This window comes from Leptosomus discolor, chromosome 14, assembly GCF_034619465.1.
Source record: "Leptosomus discolor isolate bLepDis1 chromosome 14, bLepDis1.hap2, whole genome shotgun sequence".
NCBI classification, from domain to species: domain Eukaryota; kingdom Metazoa; phylum Chordata; class Aves; order Leptosomiformes; family Leptosomidae; genus Leptosomus; species Leptosomus discolor.
Window position 1 is genome coordinate 16,501,630 of NC_141404.1, and position 15,987 is coordinate 16,517,616.

A 15,987-nucleotide genomic window follows, 5' to 3' on the forward strand; every position below is an offset into this window, starting at 1 on the left:
TAGGTTTTGATCTACCAAGTGCCTTTGGGCTCAGGGCGAGGAGTTGTGGTTCCTCCAGCTGTGCTCAGGGTTTCACCAGTTTTGCACAAATGTGCTGGAAATCTGTTCTAAGAGCCCCTGCGCGCTGACCCGATGGAAGGGCCATTGCCCCCCCTTTCTGCAGTAAGGACCTGAGAGGTGTCCCTGTGCAGCATGCACGACGTGGCAGGAACCGTTGTTTGCTCCCAGCATCACCAGCAACATGAAGCCCTCTGTGCAGGGGACAAGTCCTAGACTGCAAGCAGAAGAGAGCGGCAGAAAGTGGACCAAAATCTGGGCCAAGCAGCGTCGCACCGTGCCTGGGAGGCAAAGCCTGAAAACACCCGCTCCAGAGGATGCCTGCAGCTGGGGTGAAGCCCAAGCTGCTGTGTAACAGCCTCACTCTTACAGGCTGTGGGCATCTATACGGCGTTTTATACCTGGAATAAGGTGGGGAGCCTGGTCCTCGCATTGGGACACTGCTGCCCAAGCCCACAGCACGGGAAGGCAGGGAAGAAATCTGCAAGGAGCTTGGGATGAACCAGTTTTGTGAAAATATGTTTTGTTGTGGTGCCCTTGAAGCAGAGGTTGTGTGTCTCATCATCCCCTCCAGAGAGACCCGCGGGTGCCGGCACTGTTCTCCAACAAGCTGTTTGCAGAGAAAAATATTTTTTCTCCCTCCGGTGCTGGGGACATACGTGACTCGTTGCAACTGCTGGCAAACACGAGGGCCTGACCTCCTCCCCTCGGGCGGGTGCCGAGCGTCCTTGAAGCCTGGCCAGCAGCAGCTCTTGCACTCCTTGGAAATCTGGGGTTTGAGGATGCACTTTTGACATGAAGGCTGGTAACCCTGACAACAGCCCCTGGTCAGTCATGGTGTTTTTAAAAAAGAAAATTGTCATCAGTTATTTTTAATTCCTCCTTTCTAAGAAGTAATAGAATTGTTGCAGCTCTAGGCAGGAATGGACTGCCAGATGATTTTTTATTTTTTTTTCTTTAAACTGAGCTAAGCACCGGGGAATGCAATTGCTGCTTCTCTGCTCGGGCTAGAGCTGTGTTCGCTGCCATCAATCAGTGACGATTTGGTGTCAGCAATGCGTCCCAGTGGCATCTGTTGGACAACAGTGTGTGTTTTGGTGGAAGATGAGGAGTGAGGTCCAAGCCCTGCTTGTTTCACTAGAATGCAGCTGCGTCGATCACGACCGAAGGACTGGAAGGAGCATCTTAGCCAGCAGCCGTTTCTGAAAAAAGCGTTTTTCCTCAGCGGGGAGAGCCTGCAGCCCCGTCCCGAGGGGCAGGGTAACGCAGACATGGGCTGTTCGTACCGTGGGTCATGCTGAGCATTAGCTAAACCCTGACCGCTGTGGTATGGTGGCAGCTGGCTCAGGATGGAGCTGGGGTGTGTGATCTCTGTCAGTTGTCTGTGCAAAGGAGAGCTCGTACCCCTCTCCAGCGATTATAACAGTGCCTGGGCTTAAAATCCAGAAGGGGATGCGACCAACAGCTCCTAAAATCACTGAGCTACAAGTAGGCAGCAGTTGTCTGGTGATCCAGAGCCAAAGAGTGAGAATAATCCTTGTGAGAAGTGCAAACCAGTGTGCAGAAGGACAGAGGTGCCTGTTTGCAGGCAGGAGGTGCACCCTGTCCCCCAGCCACCCGGCAGGGAGCCCCCGGGAGGTGGCAGGGGAGGGCAGGCTGGGGTGCCTCGGAGTGCAGGAGACGTAGCTCGGTTGGCAGGCAGTGCCGGGCTGAAGCCCACCTAACTCGCTGCTATTATTAGCGCTTTCCTTGGGGATCAGCTTTCAGGACAGGGATCAGCCGGGGAGAGGGTACCATTGCTGGAGGCGGTGAGGTTTTCTGCGGCGTTGCTCCGTTTGGTGCGTTATCACCCCCTTGGTTTCCTCGCTGCCTTTTACCGGGGGTGGCCGGGCTGTGCGGGTGGTGCATGCCAAGTGCTCCCCTGCCATAGCAAAGGATGTGCCCCGGAGTGCTTGCAGCAGTTTCCTGTTTCCCTTGCTCTCCCCTGTCAGCTTTCCTAACTCTTTCCTGTTTTTCCTTCATTCTGCAGTCCAAATAAAAGACTCTCAAGCAAGAAGGTGGCAAGGTAAGCTCATGCTCCTGTTACTGCTTGGTGAGAGGGGTGCCCGTCCTAGCTGCTGGGCCCGTGGAAGGAAGGCTGTCAAAATAAGTTTGCAGCGTCGTGCTTCTGGACGTGTTGCCTAGTGGTGGGGAAAAGCGGATTTAATTCTGATCTAGTTTGCAATAGCTGTTTTTCTGAAATGGGGGTTTCTCACTTGTGCACACAGCTGGAGGCTGGTGACAACCTGATTTCTTCCAGGACAAAAGCAGGGGTGCTTTCCCTCCTCTATCCTGCCAGTGCCCTAGCAGGGGGCATGTGGAGTGGGGGAAGAAGTCTCTAGAAGGACATGTCCCTCTGGACTGCTTGGCTGGGCTGTCTGCTCGCTGTGGAGGGGACACCCAAGGTGTCACCATGGTGGGTCTCTAGAGTCTCTAGAAGACCGAACCAGTCAGTCCACCCACTCAGGGAGATTTCTTCAGCACCCCAAAAAACTCAGCCGCCTTAGACAACTCTCTGTTGCCTGTTCTGTTTTACTTTGCTCAGTGTAACCCTCAGCACTTGCCTTTGCAGGAGCAGCCCTCCCTGCTCAGTCAGGGGCTTTGGGCACTTCCTGGGGGGCGGCTGCAGGTAACCCCTCCCTGGGGTTTAAGGCTGTGCTGCTGCTGTCCTACAGCAGCGTCTCATGTGGTGCCAGTCACCCTTTGCTCGTGGGCATTTTTATCCCTGACTGCACAGGAGAAGCTGCAGAGATTGCTCTGAGTCGCTGGGGCAGAGGGTCCATCCCCTCTCGATGACACCCGGGGCTCACCTTTCCTTCCCCAGCTTCACCATTCCTCCCATTCCCATGTCATCGTGCTTTAAAGACTATGCTGAGCTTTCCTTAGCTGTCCTGCCCGGCTCGGGAAGGAGGTTGCCCTCTGCAGTTCTTGTTTTTCTCTTTGCTTGTTTTTGAGGAGGGCAGGGATACTGCAGAGGAATAGGCAGCTCAGTTTGGGTGATGCTCGTACCCCCACGCCCTGACGCTCAGTCTGCTCCCCGTGCTGACCCCAGCAGCTTCTCTACCTCTCTCCCTCCTGCCTGTGCTCTCACACCTTTCCCTTCTCTATTTTTCCTGCGGTCAGCAAGTCTCCCCTGGCACCATTTCGCCTCCTGGCAAGGAAGCAGATCCTTGATATTACATTTCCTAGTTCCGGTCATCTTACTTTCTAGATCTTTGTTAAAAACACTGGCAGGAAAAAAGGTTGAAGGGAGCAGCCTGTCGCCAGGTTTCCTGTTTTAGGACTAGTTTTTGTCCCATGTCTGCCAAAGCAAATTTAGGGAGGATATGAGTTAAACTTTTGGGAATGGAGATGCCCTGTCTTATGGGGAATTGACCCCTCCTGGCCCTTTGCATTTGCAAGATGCATTTCTGGGTCTGGAACTTGTGGGCTTAGGTAAATATTGGCTAATTCAAGAGCAGTCAACGTTTGCTTGGGATAACAAGAGAGATAACAGGGTTTTGCTGCAGAGGGAGACAGATCCTTGAGATCAGCCCAAAGAAAGCCCTTTGGTTACAGAAACTGTAATTAGTGAATAATACCAAAACATTTGCTTTTAGGAAAATTATTTTATTTTGGTAAGGGCTCTTTCCTGATTTTTGTTATTGGGGTTCTGCTTGTGCCAAGAAATCTCAGCTACTTAGGCCCTATTGTGCTTGGCATGATTTAAATGACAAATGTGCCCGAGACTTTAGAATCTAAATATATACTCAGGGTGAGGATGCAAAATCAGGCTGGTACTCAGCTGTGGTCTCTTTGGTAAATACCAGTTATGTTTCATGAATATTTGCATGAGCATATTGTATAGCAGGGTGAATTTGAGAGCCCACATCACAAATTTCTAGGAAGAACTTGAGGTTCAAAGAGACCTCTGTAGTTTTCTCGTTCACCTCCTGCTCAAAGCAGCTCTGGCGTCAAAGGGAGATCAGGCTGCTCATCGTTTGAGTTGCAGTGGGAGAGCAGAGTGGTTTTATCCAGGCAGCATCTGCCTGGGGTTCACAGAGCTGGAATACAACAACCCCTCCCTGTGGCAATAGCAGTTTCTTGTGCCACGAGACGATGGAGCTGCTCTGCAGTGAGAACACGAGGATTATACACAGATAAAGGCGTCCTCTAGGTGGTCGCAAAGCTGTGGACACCCATGTTGCAAGGTCTTGCTAATGATTAGCTCGCTCTTGGCTGGCGCGGCTGGCACGGGGAGGTGGGCTGGGGTGTTTCACAACAGGTTCAGGGGTTTTTCTCCCCTCCCTCCTCTTACACCCGCTGCCCCCCACTTCTCATTAACCTTATCAGTGGCTAGAGCGGAGTACTCTGGACTTTGCTGGATAATACACAGCCTTGCTACGTTTGTAAAGAAAGAAAGTGAGAAGTGTGAGTTCTTATCTCTTCCTATTCCAAAGAGCAAGAACAAATGATTGTGGTATGAAGTCCCAGCAGTGTGTGTCCACGTTGTGCAGGGCGTGTTCGTTCAGCTGGTAAGCAGCCACCTGCTCAGCCCTATTCTCCGGGCACGCTGAGGCAGTGAGCTTCATTGCCCGTTGGAGCTTGTGGTGGCGAGAAGGACCTGGCCCACACCATCCTTTGCTGTAAATCCTGTAGCCCGAGAAGGAGTGGTGCTATTAAATCCCATAGGAAAAGGAGGTGGCAGCTGAGGAGGGGAGAGAAGGGGCCGTGTCCCACAAGACCTGTAGTCACCTGAAATTGCCATGTCCTGTGATGTTTGCTCTAATGCTCGTGTTGCTGTGGGCTGGGGCGGTTTGTCTCTCTTATAGACAGTTGCATCAGACGAGCACGCTGTCCGTGGGGGTGATGGAGGAGTCTTACCGGGATACGCTGGAGTGCTCCGAAGAGGACATCACGGACAAGGTGAGAGCGGTGCTGTCTGCACTACCCTGGAGCGTGCAGTGGCTTGCAATGCTCTGAGGTCCCCCGGCAGGAGTTAGGCTGCAGCTCCTCCGACTGCACAGCTGGCACTGGGAGGATGGGTGCAGGTGGGACACGTGAAGCCCTCCGCATCCAGGGGATGGAGAATGAGAGCGCTCTGAGTTGAATTGCAGAGGTCCTGTGTTGAGTCAGGAGGTGGCACTGGTGCTTCTCCCGGGGGTGGAGGTGTGCTGCCGGGCTGGCAGCGAGGGTGGCTTCCCTCCAGCGCGCCGGGAGGAGGGGGTGGCTGTTTGCAGGCTGTATTTTCGCTTCTGCTTCACGTAATAAGATGTTCTTAAATTCTGCTTTTCGGAGATGAGCAATGTCACATGATATGAAACAAGGACTTCCTTTCCTTGGCACGCTCTTGCCACTGCTGCTTGTGCCATCAGGTTATGAAGCTGATTTTGTGTTGGTCTGATTGAGTTTTACTGGGGTGTTATGAGAAAAGGATTATAGGACAAGATGGGAGCTGAGCAGGAGCACAAGAAAGATTTCGTTTGAGCACCCCTAGCTGAAAATAGCTAAGGCAAAGAAAAAGTTAGAGAGGTGAGTTGTGGCTTGTGTGAATGTCTGCTGCAGTCCTGAAACACCTTGAAAATGGCTTTTTAATTCTGGAATCATAAACAGAGAGCTGCATGGAGTAGCATGTGAAAGAGAAATGTGTGGCTGCACTCAGATATAATTGTAGTGCATGGAAGACCTTTTAAAAAAAAACCTCTACAATTTTTCCAAGTCTGAAGGTTGACTAAAACACACATTCCTTAAGGCATCTGGCTTGGGAAACTCTGTAGATACTTCTGGAAAAGGCCTTGTGTCTCCGCATGTTTCTTTTCCTAATACACTTGCATGTCGCTTGCCCTTCTCCCCAGAGCGGTGGTTCGGTTTTGCTAACATGCTCCTAACGGCCTCTCTTTCATGATTGTTCTTGTATGGGTATGAATGGGATTTTGGGGACCATGAACTCTGTCCTTCTGCAGTTCCCAGCCAGGGAGGGGTGGGAAGTAGAGGGGCACTCCCAGCCCCCTTTGCTCTTCAAAGTTGTGCACTCTTTAGGGGAAGTGAATGAAAATGCAAATCCTGTTTGAGGCAGTGGGTGGTTATCCCCAGCCTCAGGGCTGCACTTGGATGCAGCGGAGCTCTGGTGATCCAGCTGGGGTCTTTCCCTCTAGACCTCCACATCTAGGGTATTATCACAAAGGATATGAAGAAAGAGGGAAGTGTTTGGCCCTATACTGGTACATGGTACATTCTGTGACAGGGTGACCTGCTCAGTGGATGAGGGAAACGCTGTGGATGTTGTTTACCTGGACTTTACTAAAGCCTTTGACACCGTTTCCCACAGCATTTTCCTGGAGAAACTGTCTGCTCATGGCTTGTGTGGGTGTACATGTTGCTGGGTAAAAAACGGGCTGGATGGCCGGGCCCAAAGAGTGGTGGGGAATGGAGTTCAGTGCAGGTGGTGGCCGGTCACAAGCGGTGTCCCCCAGGGCTCAGCAGAGGGACCGGTCTTGTTAAACATCTTTATTGGTGATCTGGATGAGAGGATCGAGTGCTCCCTCAGCACGTGTGCAGGTGACACCAAATTGGGTGGGGGTGTTGATCTGCTCGAGGCAGGAAGGCTCTGCAGAGGGACCTGGCCAGGCTGGATCGATGGGCCGAGGCCAATGCTATGAGGGTCACCAAGGCCAAGTGCCGGGTCCTGCACTGGGGTCACACCAACCCCCGCAGCGCTGCAGGCTGGGGAGGAGTGGCTGGAAAGTGCCCAGCGGGAAAGGCCCTGGGGGTGCAAGAGCCGGCTGGACATGAGCCAGCAGTGTGTCCAGGTGGGCAAGAAGGCCAACAGCATCCTGGCCTGTGTCAGCCATGGTGTGGCCAGCAGGAGCAGGGAGGTGATTGTGCCCCTGGACTCTGCCCTGGTGAGGCCGCCCCTCGAACGCTGGGTGCAGTTTTGGGCCCCTCGCTGCAAGGAGGACATTGAAGTGCTGGAACGTGTCCAGAGAAGGGCAACGGAGCTGGTGAAGGATCTGGAGAACAGGTCTGGTGAGGAGCGGCTGAGGGAACTGGAGAAGAGGAGGCTGAGGGGAGACCTTACTGCTCTCTGCAACCGCCTGAAAGAAGACTGGAGTGAGGTGGGGGTTGGTCTCTGCTCCCAAGTAACAAGCGATAGGACAAGAGGTGATGGCCTCAAGCTGCGCCAGAGGAGGTTGAGATAGGATATTAGGGAAAATTTCTTTACTGAAAGAGCGGTTAGACATTGGAACAGGCTGCCCAGGGGGGTGGTGGAGCCACCAGCCCTGGAGGGATTTAAAAGACATGTAGATGTGGTGCTTAGGGACAGGGTTTAGTGGTGGACTTGGCAGTGCCGGGCTAACGGTTGGCCTCAGGGATCTTAAGGGTCTTTTCCAACCTAAACAATCCTGTGATTCTGTTCTGTGATTCTATGGAAGACATCAAAAACTGGGACACCAGGGTGTAAAAGGATGTTTTAAAAGTATGCTTTAAATCAAGGCATGGCTACCTGATTCCAGTGGCAACTATCCATTTTTAAGTAGCTCCCCCAGGAGCAAGCCCCAGTGATGGCTCCTGCAGCTCAGGTCCTCCCCTCTCCCGTCACACAGGTGGTCTTTCTGGAGAAGCGGGTGACAGAGCTGGAGAAGGACACGGCTGCTAACGGCGAGCAGCACAGCCGCCTCAAGCAGGAAAACCTGCAGCTCGTGCACAGGTAAGGGAGCCCGGCTTGTGCCACGGCCAAAACGCAGCTTGGCATCGCTTGCGGTGCCTTTCCTTCCCCCCTGCAGCACCCTGTGGCCGGCTGCCTGCCTGCATGCAGGCAGGAGCTGCTGGGGTGTGTGGGGAAAGGAGGCAGCAGGAGGGGGGAGACAGACAGAAAATAGCAGGAAAACGTCACAGCTTTGCCCTTAACGATCCGATCCCACCCTGGCAGAGGGCACCCGTGGTTAAATCCAGTGGGGGTTCGGGCTGCCTTCTCTGCATGAGGGCTGGGTGTGGGATTGCAGCAGCATCCTGCGTGGGCTTTTCTGGATGTCTGGCGAATTCCCAGGAGCGCAGGAAACAGCTTGCAGCTCAGCCAGGACAAATGGCAGATACCTCCTTTGCAGTGTTCTGCTCAGATACATGTAACTGTAACAGTGCTTTTTAGATTTTTTTTTTTTTAATATCTTTTTTTATGTGCTTCCCTGCCCCACATGTCCATTCTGAAAGGTCTCCCGAGCTCCAGGGGTTGGCTCAGAGACTGCAGGGGGTTATGCTTCTTGGAAAACTTCCCATTCAGGGAGGATATATGCTTCACACTCGCTCTGTATGGACTCTTTGTGGCCCTTCTTTCACCCGTGAGGTCTGGGTGGAAGGTACAGCAGGGTCCCTACTACTCATCTCTAGCCTTCCCACAGCCAGCCTTGATCTTGTTGCTTTCGGGTCCTGGCTGGGGTGTAGCCCTTTGGATCCCATTTGAGGTAATTGCTGTCTTTACTAATCTGGCAGGCTTCTCTCTTCCAGCAGCATATTTACCCTCAGCAGATAAACCCAGTAGGAGTTTATCTATAGGGCTGTAAGACTGTTAAGTAACACTTGTGTCAGGGAACAGAGCGATTCAAACAAAGGTTCCTCTAAGCCCTGATAAACTTTGCAGCGAGGGAAATGTTTTCACTTCAGCAGCTTGGCCCAGAAGTGTCAGTCAGCTTTTAATCAAGTAAAGCCCCAAGTGTACTCGTTGCTGGCTGAAGAATAGGTTCATCTGGCAAAAGCCTCCTCACCTGCACGTGCATAAACTCCAGCACACCAGCCTCGTAGCGATCCTCAGGTCTCAGGCTGCTGCTGGGGCTGGGTGGTTTGCTGCAGCGCAGGGGCATGGGCTGCCTCTGCCTGCTTCAGAGGGCGGGTGAGCGTGCTGGCAAGCGCCTCTGCCCAGTCTGAGCAAACACGGCCACTGCCCGCACTCGTGCGGTCTCAGGACCACGTGGAAATCGCTGTTACGCTGGCACACAGGGAGAGTCGACCTGCAGATCCCGTATTTTTTATTGGGCACATGAGAGAGTGAAAAGGAGGACTGGGGCTGCTGTCGTCTTTTCTCCGGGCAGCGGGACTCCTTCAGGGCAGAGTAAAGGAGCCCGAAATGCTAGAAATGGCTGCAGGAGGATTTCTCTGCCATGGCCACTACAGGTGAAACCACAACCCTGGGATTTACAGTTGGATTTGATCTTAAAGGTCTTTTCCAACCTAACTATGATTCTGTGAGATTCCAATTCAGTAACTTGTTCTGGGTGATGCTGTGGCTGTGGGTTATAAAATGATTACCCCCGCCTCTCCCCCTCATCAGCCTCCCCCTTAGAGAGGGTTTTGATGCAGCCTGGAGACTTACAAAACTAGACAGAGACAACACCAGCTTGTACCACCTGGTTTATTTTATTTGACTCTCATCTTGGTCAGCAGTAGAGTACTGGGAGGTGTCATGGACCATGTTGATTTCCCACTGCTTCTGCTGGGACGAGGTGAAGCCCTCATACACCTGCAGCTTGAGATGGCAGTAGGTGTGCTTGCCCTGAAAGCTCGCTCTATTTTACAGTCTGCTTCTCCCAGTTCTCCTGTGCGGTGGGAGAAAGTCTGGGAAGAGAGTCTGATTTCCCCCCGCTTGGGATGGCAGCATGCCGGGGCTGAGCCGTTGGGAACTGCTAATCCTCTCTCTCTCCTCTCCGCAGAGCAAATGCTCTCGAGGAACAGCTGAAGGAGCAGGAGCTGAGAGCTGACCAAACACTCCTGGAGGAGATCAAGAAGCAGAGGGAGCTGCTGAGCAAAATGGAGAGGGAGAAGAGCATTGAGATTGAGAACTTGCAGGCCAGGTGGGACTGGGGCAGGGCTGGGTGGGGACAGGTCTCCTGGACCCACGTGTGGACGGTGGAATACGCGTGCAGGCTGCCGCTTTGCGACTGCAGCCTTTGGGGAGACAAAGTGCGGTAGACAGCGAGTTTAACTTGTTAAAGGTGTAACAAATGATTATAAACCCTGAGCTTTGGCTGTTTCTCCTACCTTCATTCCAAAATCAAGCCCCTCCGTGAACCTAGTCTCAGACTTGATTTGAATTTCCCTGATGCCGTTATTGAGCTCACGATCTCTGTCCGTGTGCCTGCCCCGCAGTGTGGGAATGAAGAGGTGGTTTGTTAGCACTTGTTCCCACGAGTGACCCATGGAGGTACGTTTGATGCTCAGATGTTTTCCACCTTCATGGAAACAGGCAAATACCTGGGGGGGAAGAGTTGTCCAACAGGCTATGTCCCGGACAGGGTGCTTCATGCTGCCTGTCGGCTTCCAAAGGAAAAAGTGATGTGGGAGAGGTTTTGTTTAATTGACAGGTGTTTTGCTGCTTTTCCAGAATGTGTTTTGCAATTTTTCAACCCTTGCAGCAAATGAAAGATGAAGGAAGTGGGGTGGTAGTATGACAGTTACCATGGCAAATTGAGTGTTCCTTTACCTGGAGAATGCAAAGCTGCAGCCCTCTCTGCACCCCTGCTCTGACTCTGCCCAGGCAGTGTGTCTGCTTTTTGGTGCCTAGTGCTGAGGCTCGCGCATGGACTGGTGCAGCCCTTGGCCGAAAGAACAGCGTTGGACCTGATTGAGGAGAGCATGGCACCAGACAGCGGGCTTGCCAGAAGTCATGTGGATGCCCCACTTTTTTACCCTGGGACTACAAATAGTGGAAGCCTCAGGGTTTGCTTTGAAAAGATAAATCCCTGCTGGCTTGCCCTCAGCAGATCCTGATTTAATATTCCTAGTGATGTTTCAACCTGCGCTCGGGATACTTGAGTGGGTTTTTTACGCATCTCTCTACTGTTGCAGGCTGCAGCAACTGGATGATGAGAACAGCGAGCTGAGATCCTGCGTCCCTTGTTTAAAAGCTAACATTGAAAGACTTGAGGAGGTGAGGACTGCGTGTGCTTGGGGGCCCCAGGCTGGAGCTGTGTTTTCCAGGTTCCCACCTGCTGCCTCACATGGCTGGAGCTGAAATTCTCGTTTACACAACGGGCCTGTGTGAGATCTGTTTAATGTAACGAGCAAATCAGCTGCTTCTGCCTTCCAGTCCCTGCAGACCTCGCCTCGGACCAGAGCTGTCCCCTACTGCAACCCGTGCATGTTCCCAGTGTTTCACTTGGAAGATGGGATTAACAAACCCCCAAGACCTGAAGCCACAGCGTGCAGCGGTGGCAGCCCTGTCCTGGCTGGTTAGGAGGGGACTCATGCCCTCTTGTGGAAGCTTGTCCCCATCCCTGCGGCCGCAGCCCGCAGGGGACAGTCCCCTGTAAGGGAGGAAGAGGAGCAGGCGTGCTTGATCCCCATGGCCTGCCCGGGCAGATGTACCCTCGCTGGGATTTGCGAGTTGAATCTTCAAAGCGCCGCGTTATCTCCCAGATCCTCTCCCCTCTCGCCCTGCTCAGGATTCAAGGCTGTGGAGCTGCTGACGGGGGCTGGGGGCTTGCCGAGGCGCTGCAGTCACCATGGGATGGATGGGATCCTCGTTTTTGGAGAGAATGTGGGTTACAGATGTCCCATCTGGTACAAAGGCTGCGTTTTGGTTCTCTTCAAGCTTGTGGCAGATGTAAGATTAAAATTTAAGTGAAATCAAACCTCTCTGCCCAGCTCAAGGCCCTCAAGCATTTCATCCACTCAGTCTTTGAGCCTGCAGGAGAGCGCTGCAGCTCCTTCTCTGCCTGAGGTGGCCATGATGAAGTGGCCTTCATCTGCCAAGCCCTTGTAAGCACAGTGCAGTGAGGCCGGGGTAGGAAAACCACTGTGGGTCTGAGGATAAATTTCCTTGCTAGGTGTGTTTCAGCCATGCAAGGTTGGTCTTGATCCTTAATCTCTCTGCAGAGCAGTGCTGCTTTTCTCCACAATGAATGGGATTAATGAGGAGTGAGAGGTGCAATTGTTGCCCCTCCCTGCCAAGGAGAGAAGCCCTGCTGATGAACTGCTCTCTTGTCCAGTGCCTGAAACCAGGATTTTGTTGTCAGCGTTGTGTTTCCTGCTGGAGGGGTGCTTTTGGTGCTCTGCTCTGTGAACCAGGGCACCGCAGGCCCAGCAGCTAGAGCTCCCCCTCGGAGCTGCTCCTCACCTCTTCGTGGCACGGGCCATCCAGCACTGGCATTGGCTGGGGTTTTGTGGCATTTGGGGCCTTCTGAAAGCCAAAACTTTCCCCATGGGCAGAGCCAGGCTGGAAGCTGTGAGCCTGGGGAGGGGGTGAATTGGTTGGAGGCAGAAGAGTGCTGCTGTACAGGGAAGTGTCCTGTGCAGGGCTGTTGTCATCACCAAGCAACAAGCTTTACCTGCTGTCTCAAATGTTCAGCCGAGGCTTTGAGTTGGGGACAGAGTGGGAGAGCTGGGCTGTATGTTTTACATCCTGGCTTGAACTGATCATGTTCCTCCTTGGGTCAGTCCTCAATTAAATTCTTTCATATCTGAAACTGAGACTGAGCATCCCTAGAGTAGCTTAAGATCTTGGATTCATGGCTTTTCTGCAATCCAGACCAAAGGAGCCTTATGATTTAATGTCTCTTCTTGGCCTGGAGCCCCTGTGCTGGCCCCAGTCCCACCCAAGCCATGTCCCCCGCCAGCACCACGCTGGCCAGAAAGCCGCACGGGTGCGGATATTTGCCTGTGTGCATTTATTCTGGAGTCATCTCTCATTACCTCTCTCTTAGCAGTGCTATTTTGGTATGTGACTCTTCTTGCTGCTGCCAAAGCGCTCGGGCTCTGAAGCCCTCAGACAGCAAATGAAGTCCCAGCAGGCAGAGCATCCGAATGCGTCAGCAGAGCCTTCCCCGCGGTGCTCAGCGTGCGCCCCGGCCCTGAGCGAGTGGGAAGAGCCCTGGCAGCGCCGGAGGAAGACGGGCCCTCTGACTATCGCCTCTCGTGTCGTTGCAGGAGAAGCAGAAGCTGCTGGATGAGATCGAAGACCTCACCGTGCAGCTCGCAGAGGAGCAGGAGAAAAAGAGGAAGATGGGGGACAAGCTGAGTCAGGAGAGGCACCAGTTTCAGAAGGAGAAGGAGTCGACGCAGGAGGTGAGTGAAGTCCCCCGCAGTCCTGTCCTGCTAGGCCCACCAGTTAGGGCTATGTGGGGAAGCTGGCCTTGGCAGCCTCTCCAAAAATAGGTATAGCTGGAGCATTTGGCCTGCCTGGACAGAGAAAGATAGTGCAGCAGCTGAACTATGGAACTTCTGTTGCTTTTGCCTGCATTAAAATTCAGCTGGTGCATCTGCCAGCCCAGTGGGGCTGTGCCACCCTGGCCTGCTCCTGCAGGGCCTGTTTCTTTTCTGTATCGAAGGAGCAGTGGCAGAAGCACGGTGATGATGGCACATGGAGATAGCAGGCGAGAGGAGAGGGGTGCAAGGCTGCTTGGGCGAGAGCTGCCAGCTCCTGTGTGCGTGGGGGCAGAAACACAGCCCCCTCCCCAGCCCCTCCCAGGCATCTGTGGTTGGTAATTCCAGCGGGAGGCTCAAGCAGGGCTTGCTGTTGTGGTAGGAAGGGAGCTTTGGGCCTTCAAGTGGAAATTACTGTCCTTGTGGTGATGCTAAGAGCACTTGGGTGAGGTGGAGATTCACAGGCGTGAGGGAGCTGCCCGAGCAAGTGCCTGCGTTGCTGGTGGGGTCTGTCTGTTGCTGCAGCCCCAGAGCCAGCACCTTTGGTGCCCCAACAAAGTCCTTCCAGGGCTGTTCACGTGTTTGCTAGAGGTGTGGAGGAGGAAGGGGAAGCCATGTGCCCCCCCCACCCCGAAAGAGTCTGTTAATCCTACTGCAGCAATCCGTGGGGTTGCTCCCAGCTGGAGGACAGCCCATCTGCCACGCCAGCCGTGACCAGGGCGAGCTGCCAGACTTGCAGGGGATGCAGCACCCTCTTGTCCTCTTCCCTCGTGCTGCAGCTCATTGAGGACCTCAGGAAGCAGCTCGAGCACTTGCAACTCTTCAAACTGGAAGCTGAGCAGCGAAGAGGCCGGAGCAGCAGCATGGGGCTCCAGGAGTACAACAGCAGGACACGGGAGACAGAGCTGGAGCAAGAGATCAAGCAGCTTAAGCAGGTAGGCAGGACTGGGCAGGGAGGGAAGCGTCTTGGCTGCTTGGTCTGCAAAGGGAGATACCAATCCCCTGACACCACGAAGTGGTCGACGGGGCCTGGGGGCTCCCTCCCGAGGAGCTGATCACGGATCCGATGGCCCACTGCTTTCTGGGGACTGGAAAGGTTGGCTCCTTCTCCTGAAGGACAGCATGTACACTCAAGAGCCCCTCTCTCTGCTGTGTCCCTTGGATCTCCCCAGCATATCCCATATTTCCAGAGGTTCTCCAGGCTCTGCTGAGACTGTGAGCTGTTCCCAGTGCTGTGTGAGCTGCTGGTTAGGTCAAAAGCCCCTACCTTCCCCAGCCGGATCTGCTCTGAGGGCACCATGTGCTTCAACAGCATCTGGTTTGTCTGTTGTGAACAGGATAACAGGAACCTGAAGGAGCAGAACGATGAACTGAATGGACAGATCATTAACTTGAGCATCCAGGGAGCCAAGAACCTCTTCTCAGCCTCCTTCTCTGAATCCCTGGCAGCTGAGATCAGCTCAGTCTCCAGAGACGAGGTACGTGCCATGGGGTACTGCTTACCTCAAACCTCGTCTTCCCAAGGTGGCTGGTGCATCTCCTCCCCTTTCAGCCAACGGAGGGCCTGGGAGGAGCTGATGCAGCCCTGCCTGTGTACAGCTCAGTCCCAAAATTCCCTTGAAAGCTGTCGGGGGCAAAGAAATACCCACGCAAGTGGTTTAAGAGCTTGCAGGGCTTACCCTGCCTGCCAGCCCTCCTTCCTGGGAACAGGGCAAGCTGCGTTCTTCCGATGTGCTGGTACTGACAGCTCTGCTTTGCCTGCCTTGTGACAGCCTGCCTCCTCCTGGGACAGACCAGCCCACATGGAGTGCATCTGTCTGGAGCTGTCTTAAAACCCCAGAGAGCTGCAACATCTGCCCTTGAGATCTTGGCTGCTCCGGCACGTGTTCTCCCTGCGCCGTGGCTGGACCCCAGATACTATATGCGAGCCCACAGAAGCATCAGAATTAAACCTTTCCAACCCCAAGAAGTGGGGAAACACACCTAGATGTTTTGGGGGCCAAAGGGAGGTGCAGTGCTCCCTGCTCTCTTCAGGGTCCCATCTGGCTGAGACCTTGAGGAGGAACAGGAGCGAGCAGAGCCAGCAGCTAGGGGCATTTTCCCATGGCCAGGAACATCCCAGGCCAGAGTGAAAAAGGGGGGGAACCCTCCATGGGTGCGCAGAGCCACGAGAAGCCCCGCTTCTGTCCCTGGGCAGCGGCAGGCAGCGACTGCTCACTCCCTTTCTCCCTCCCTTGCAGCTCATGGAAGCAATTCAAAAGCAAGAGGAGATCAACTTCCGCCTGCAGGATTACATCGACCGCATCATCGTGGCCATCATGGAGACGAACCCCTCCATCCTGGAGGTTAAGTAAGGGCGGCCGAGAGCTGCCGCCTGCACGCTCCTCGATGGGTGTGGATTTGGTGCTCTGAGAGGATGAAGAGGGACTCGAAACGTCTTTGCTCTTGATGAAGGCACAAGGAAGCATCGCGTCGGGTCGGTGGGGGAATGAGCCAGCGGACCAGGGCTTGGCTGTCTGACTCCGTCATTTTGAAACCCTTCTGGATTTGAGGGGTGAAAGGGAACCTGGAGAAGAAACACAGGCCATGGACAGCTGGAGGAAGCTCCCTGTGAAGCTGGGAACTGTCCCGACAGCGGCATCAGACCCTCTGGGGTGCGAACAGGAGCTTACCACCGCGAGGGCTGGAAGGAGAGGGGTTCTCTGAACTGTGGAATACAGGATGGAGAAGGAAGCAGCGACGCTGATGTTTTCCCTTGCTGCCCTGTCTGGCCCAAGCATC

The 15,987-nt window shown here is 53.9% G+C and overlaps 1 protein-coding gene across 1 annotated transcript in view; it reads left to right on the forward strand.

Moving 5' to 3' along the window:
* Positions 1-15,560, forward strand: part of RAB11FIP3 (RAB11 family interacting protein 3) — a 77,364-nt gene extending 61,804 nt beyond the window's left edge. Inside the window, exons 7-15 of the mRNA XM_086473097.1 lie at positions 2,087-2,122; positions 4,908-5,001; positions 7,680-7,783; positions 9,777-9,917; positions 10,912-10,993; positions 12,991-13,128; positions 13,986-14,141; positions 14,544-14,684; positions 15,447-15,560. Of these exons, the coding sequence (XP_086329223.1) occupies positions 2,087-2,122; positions 4,908-5,001; positions 7,680-7,783; positions 9,777-9,917; positions 10,912-10,993; positions 12,991-13,128; positions 13,986-14,141; positions 14,544-14,684; positions 15,447-15,560 (1,006 nt within the window). The remainder of the gene's footprint in view (positions 1-2,086; positions 2,123-4,907; positions 5,002-7,679; positions 7,784-9,776; positions 9,918-10,911; positions 10,994-12,990; positions 13,129-13,985; positions 14,142-14,543; positions 14,685-15,446) is intronic.
* Positions 15,561-15,987: the final 427 nt, after the last annotated feature.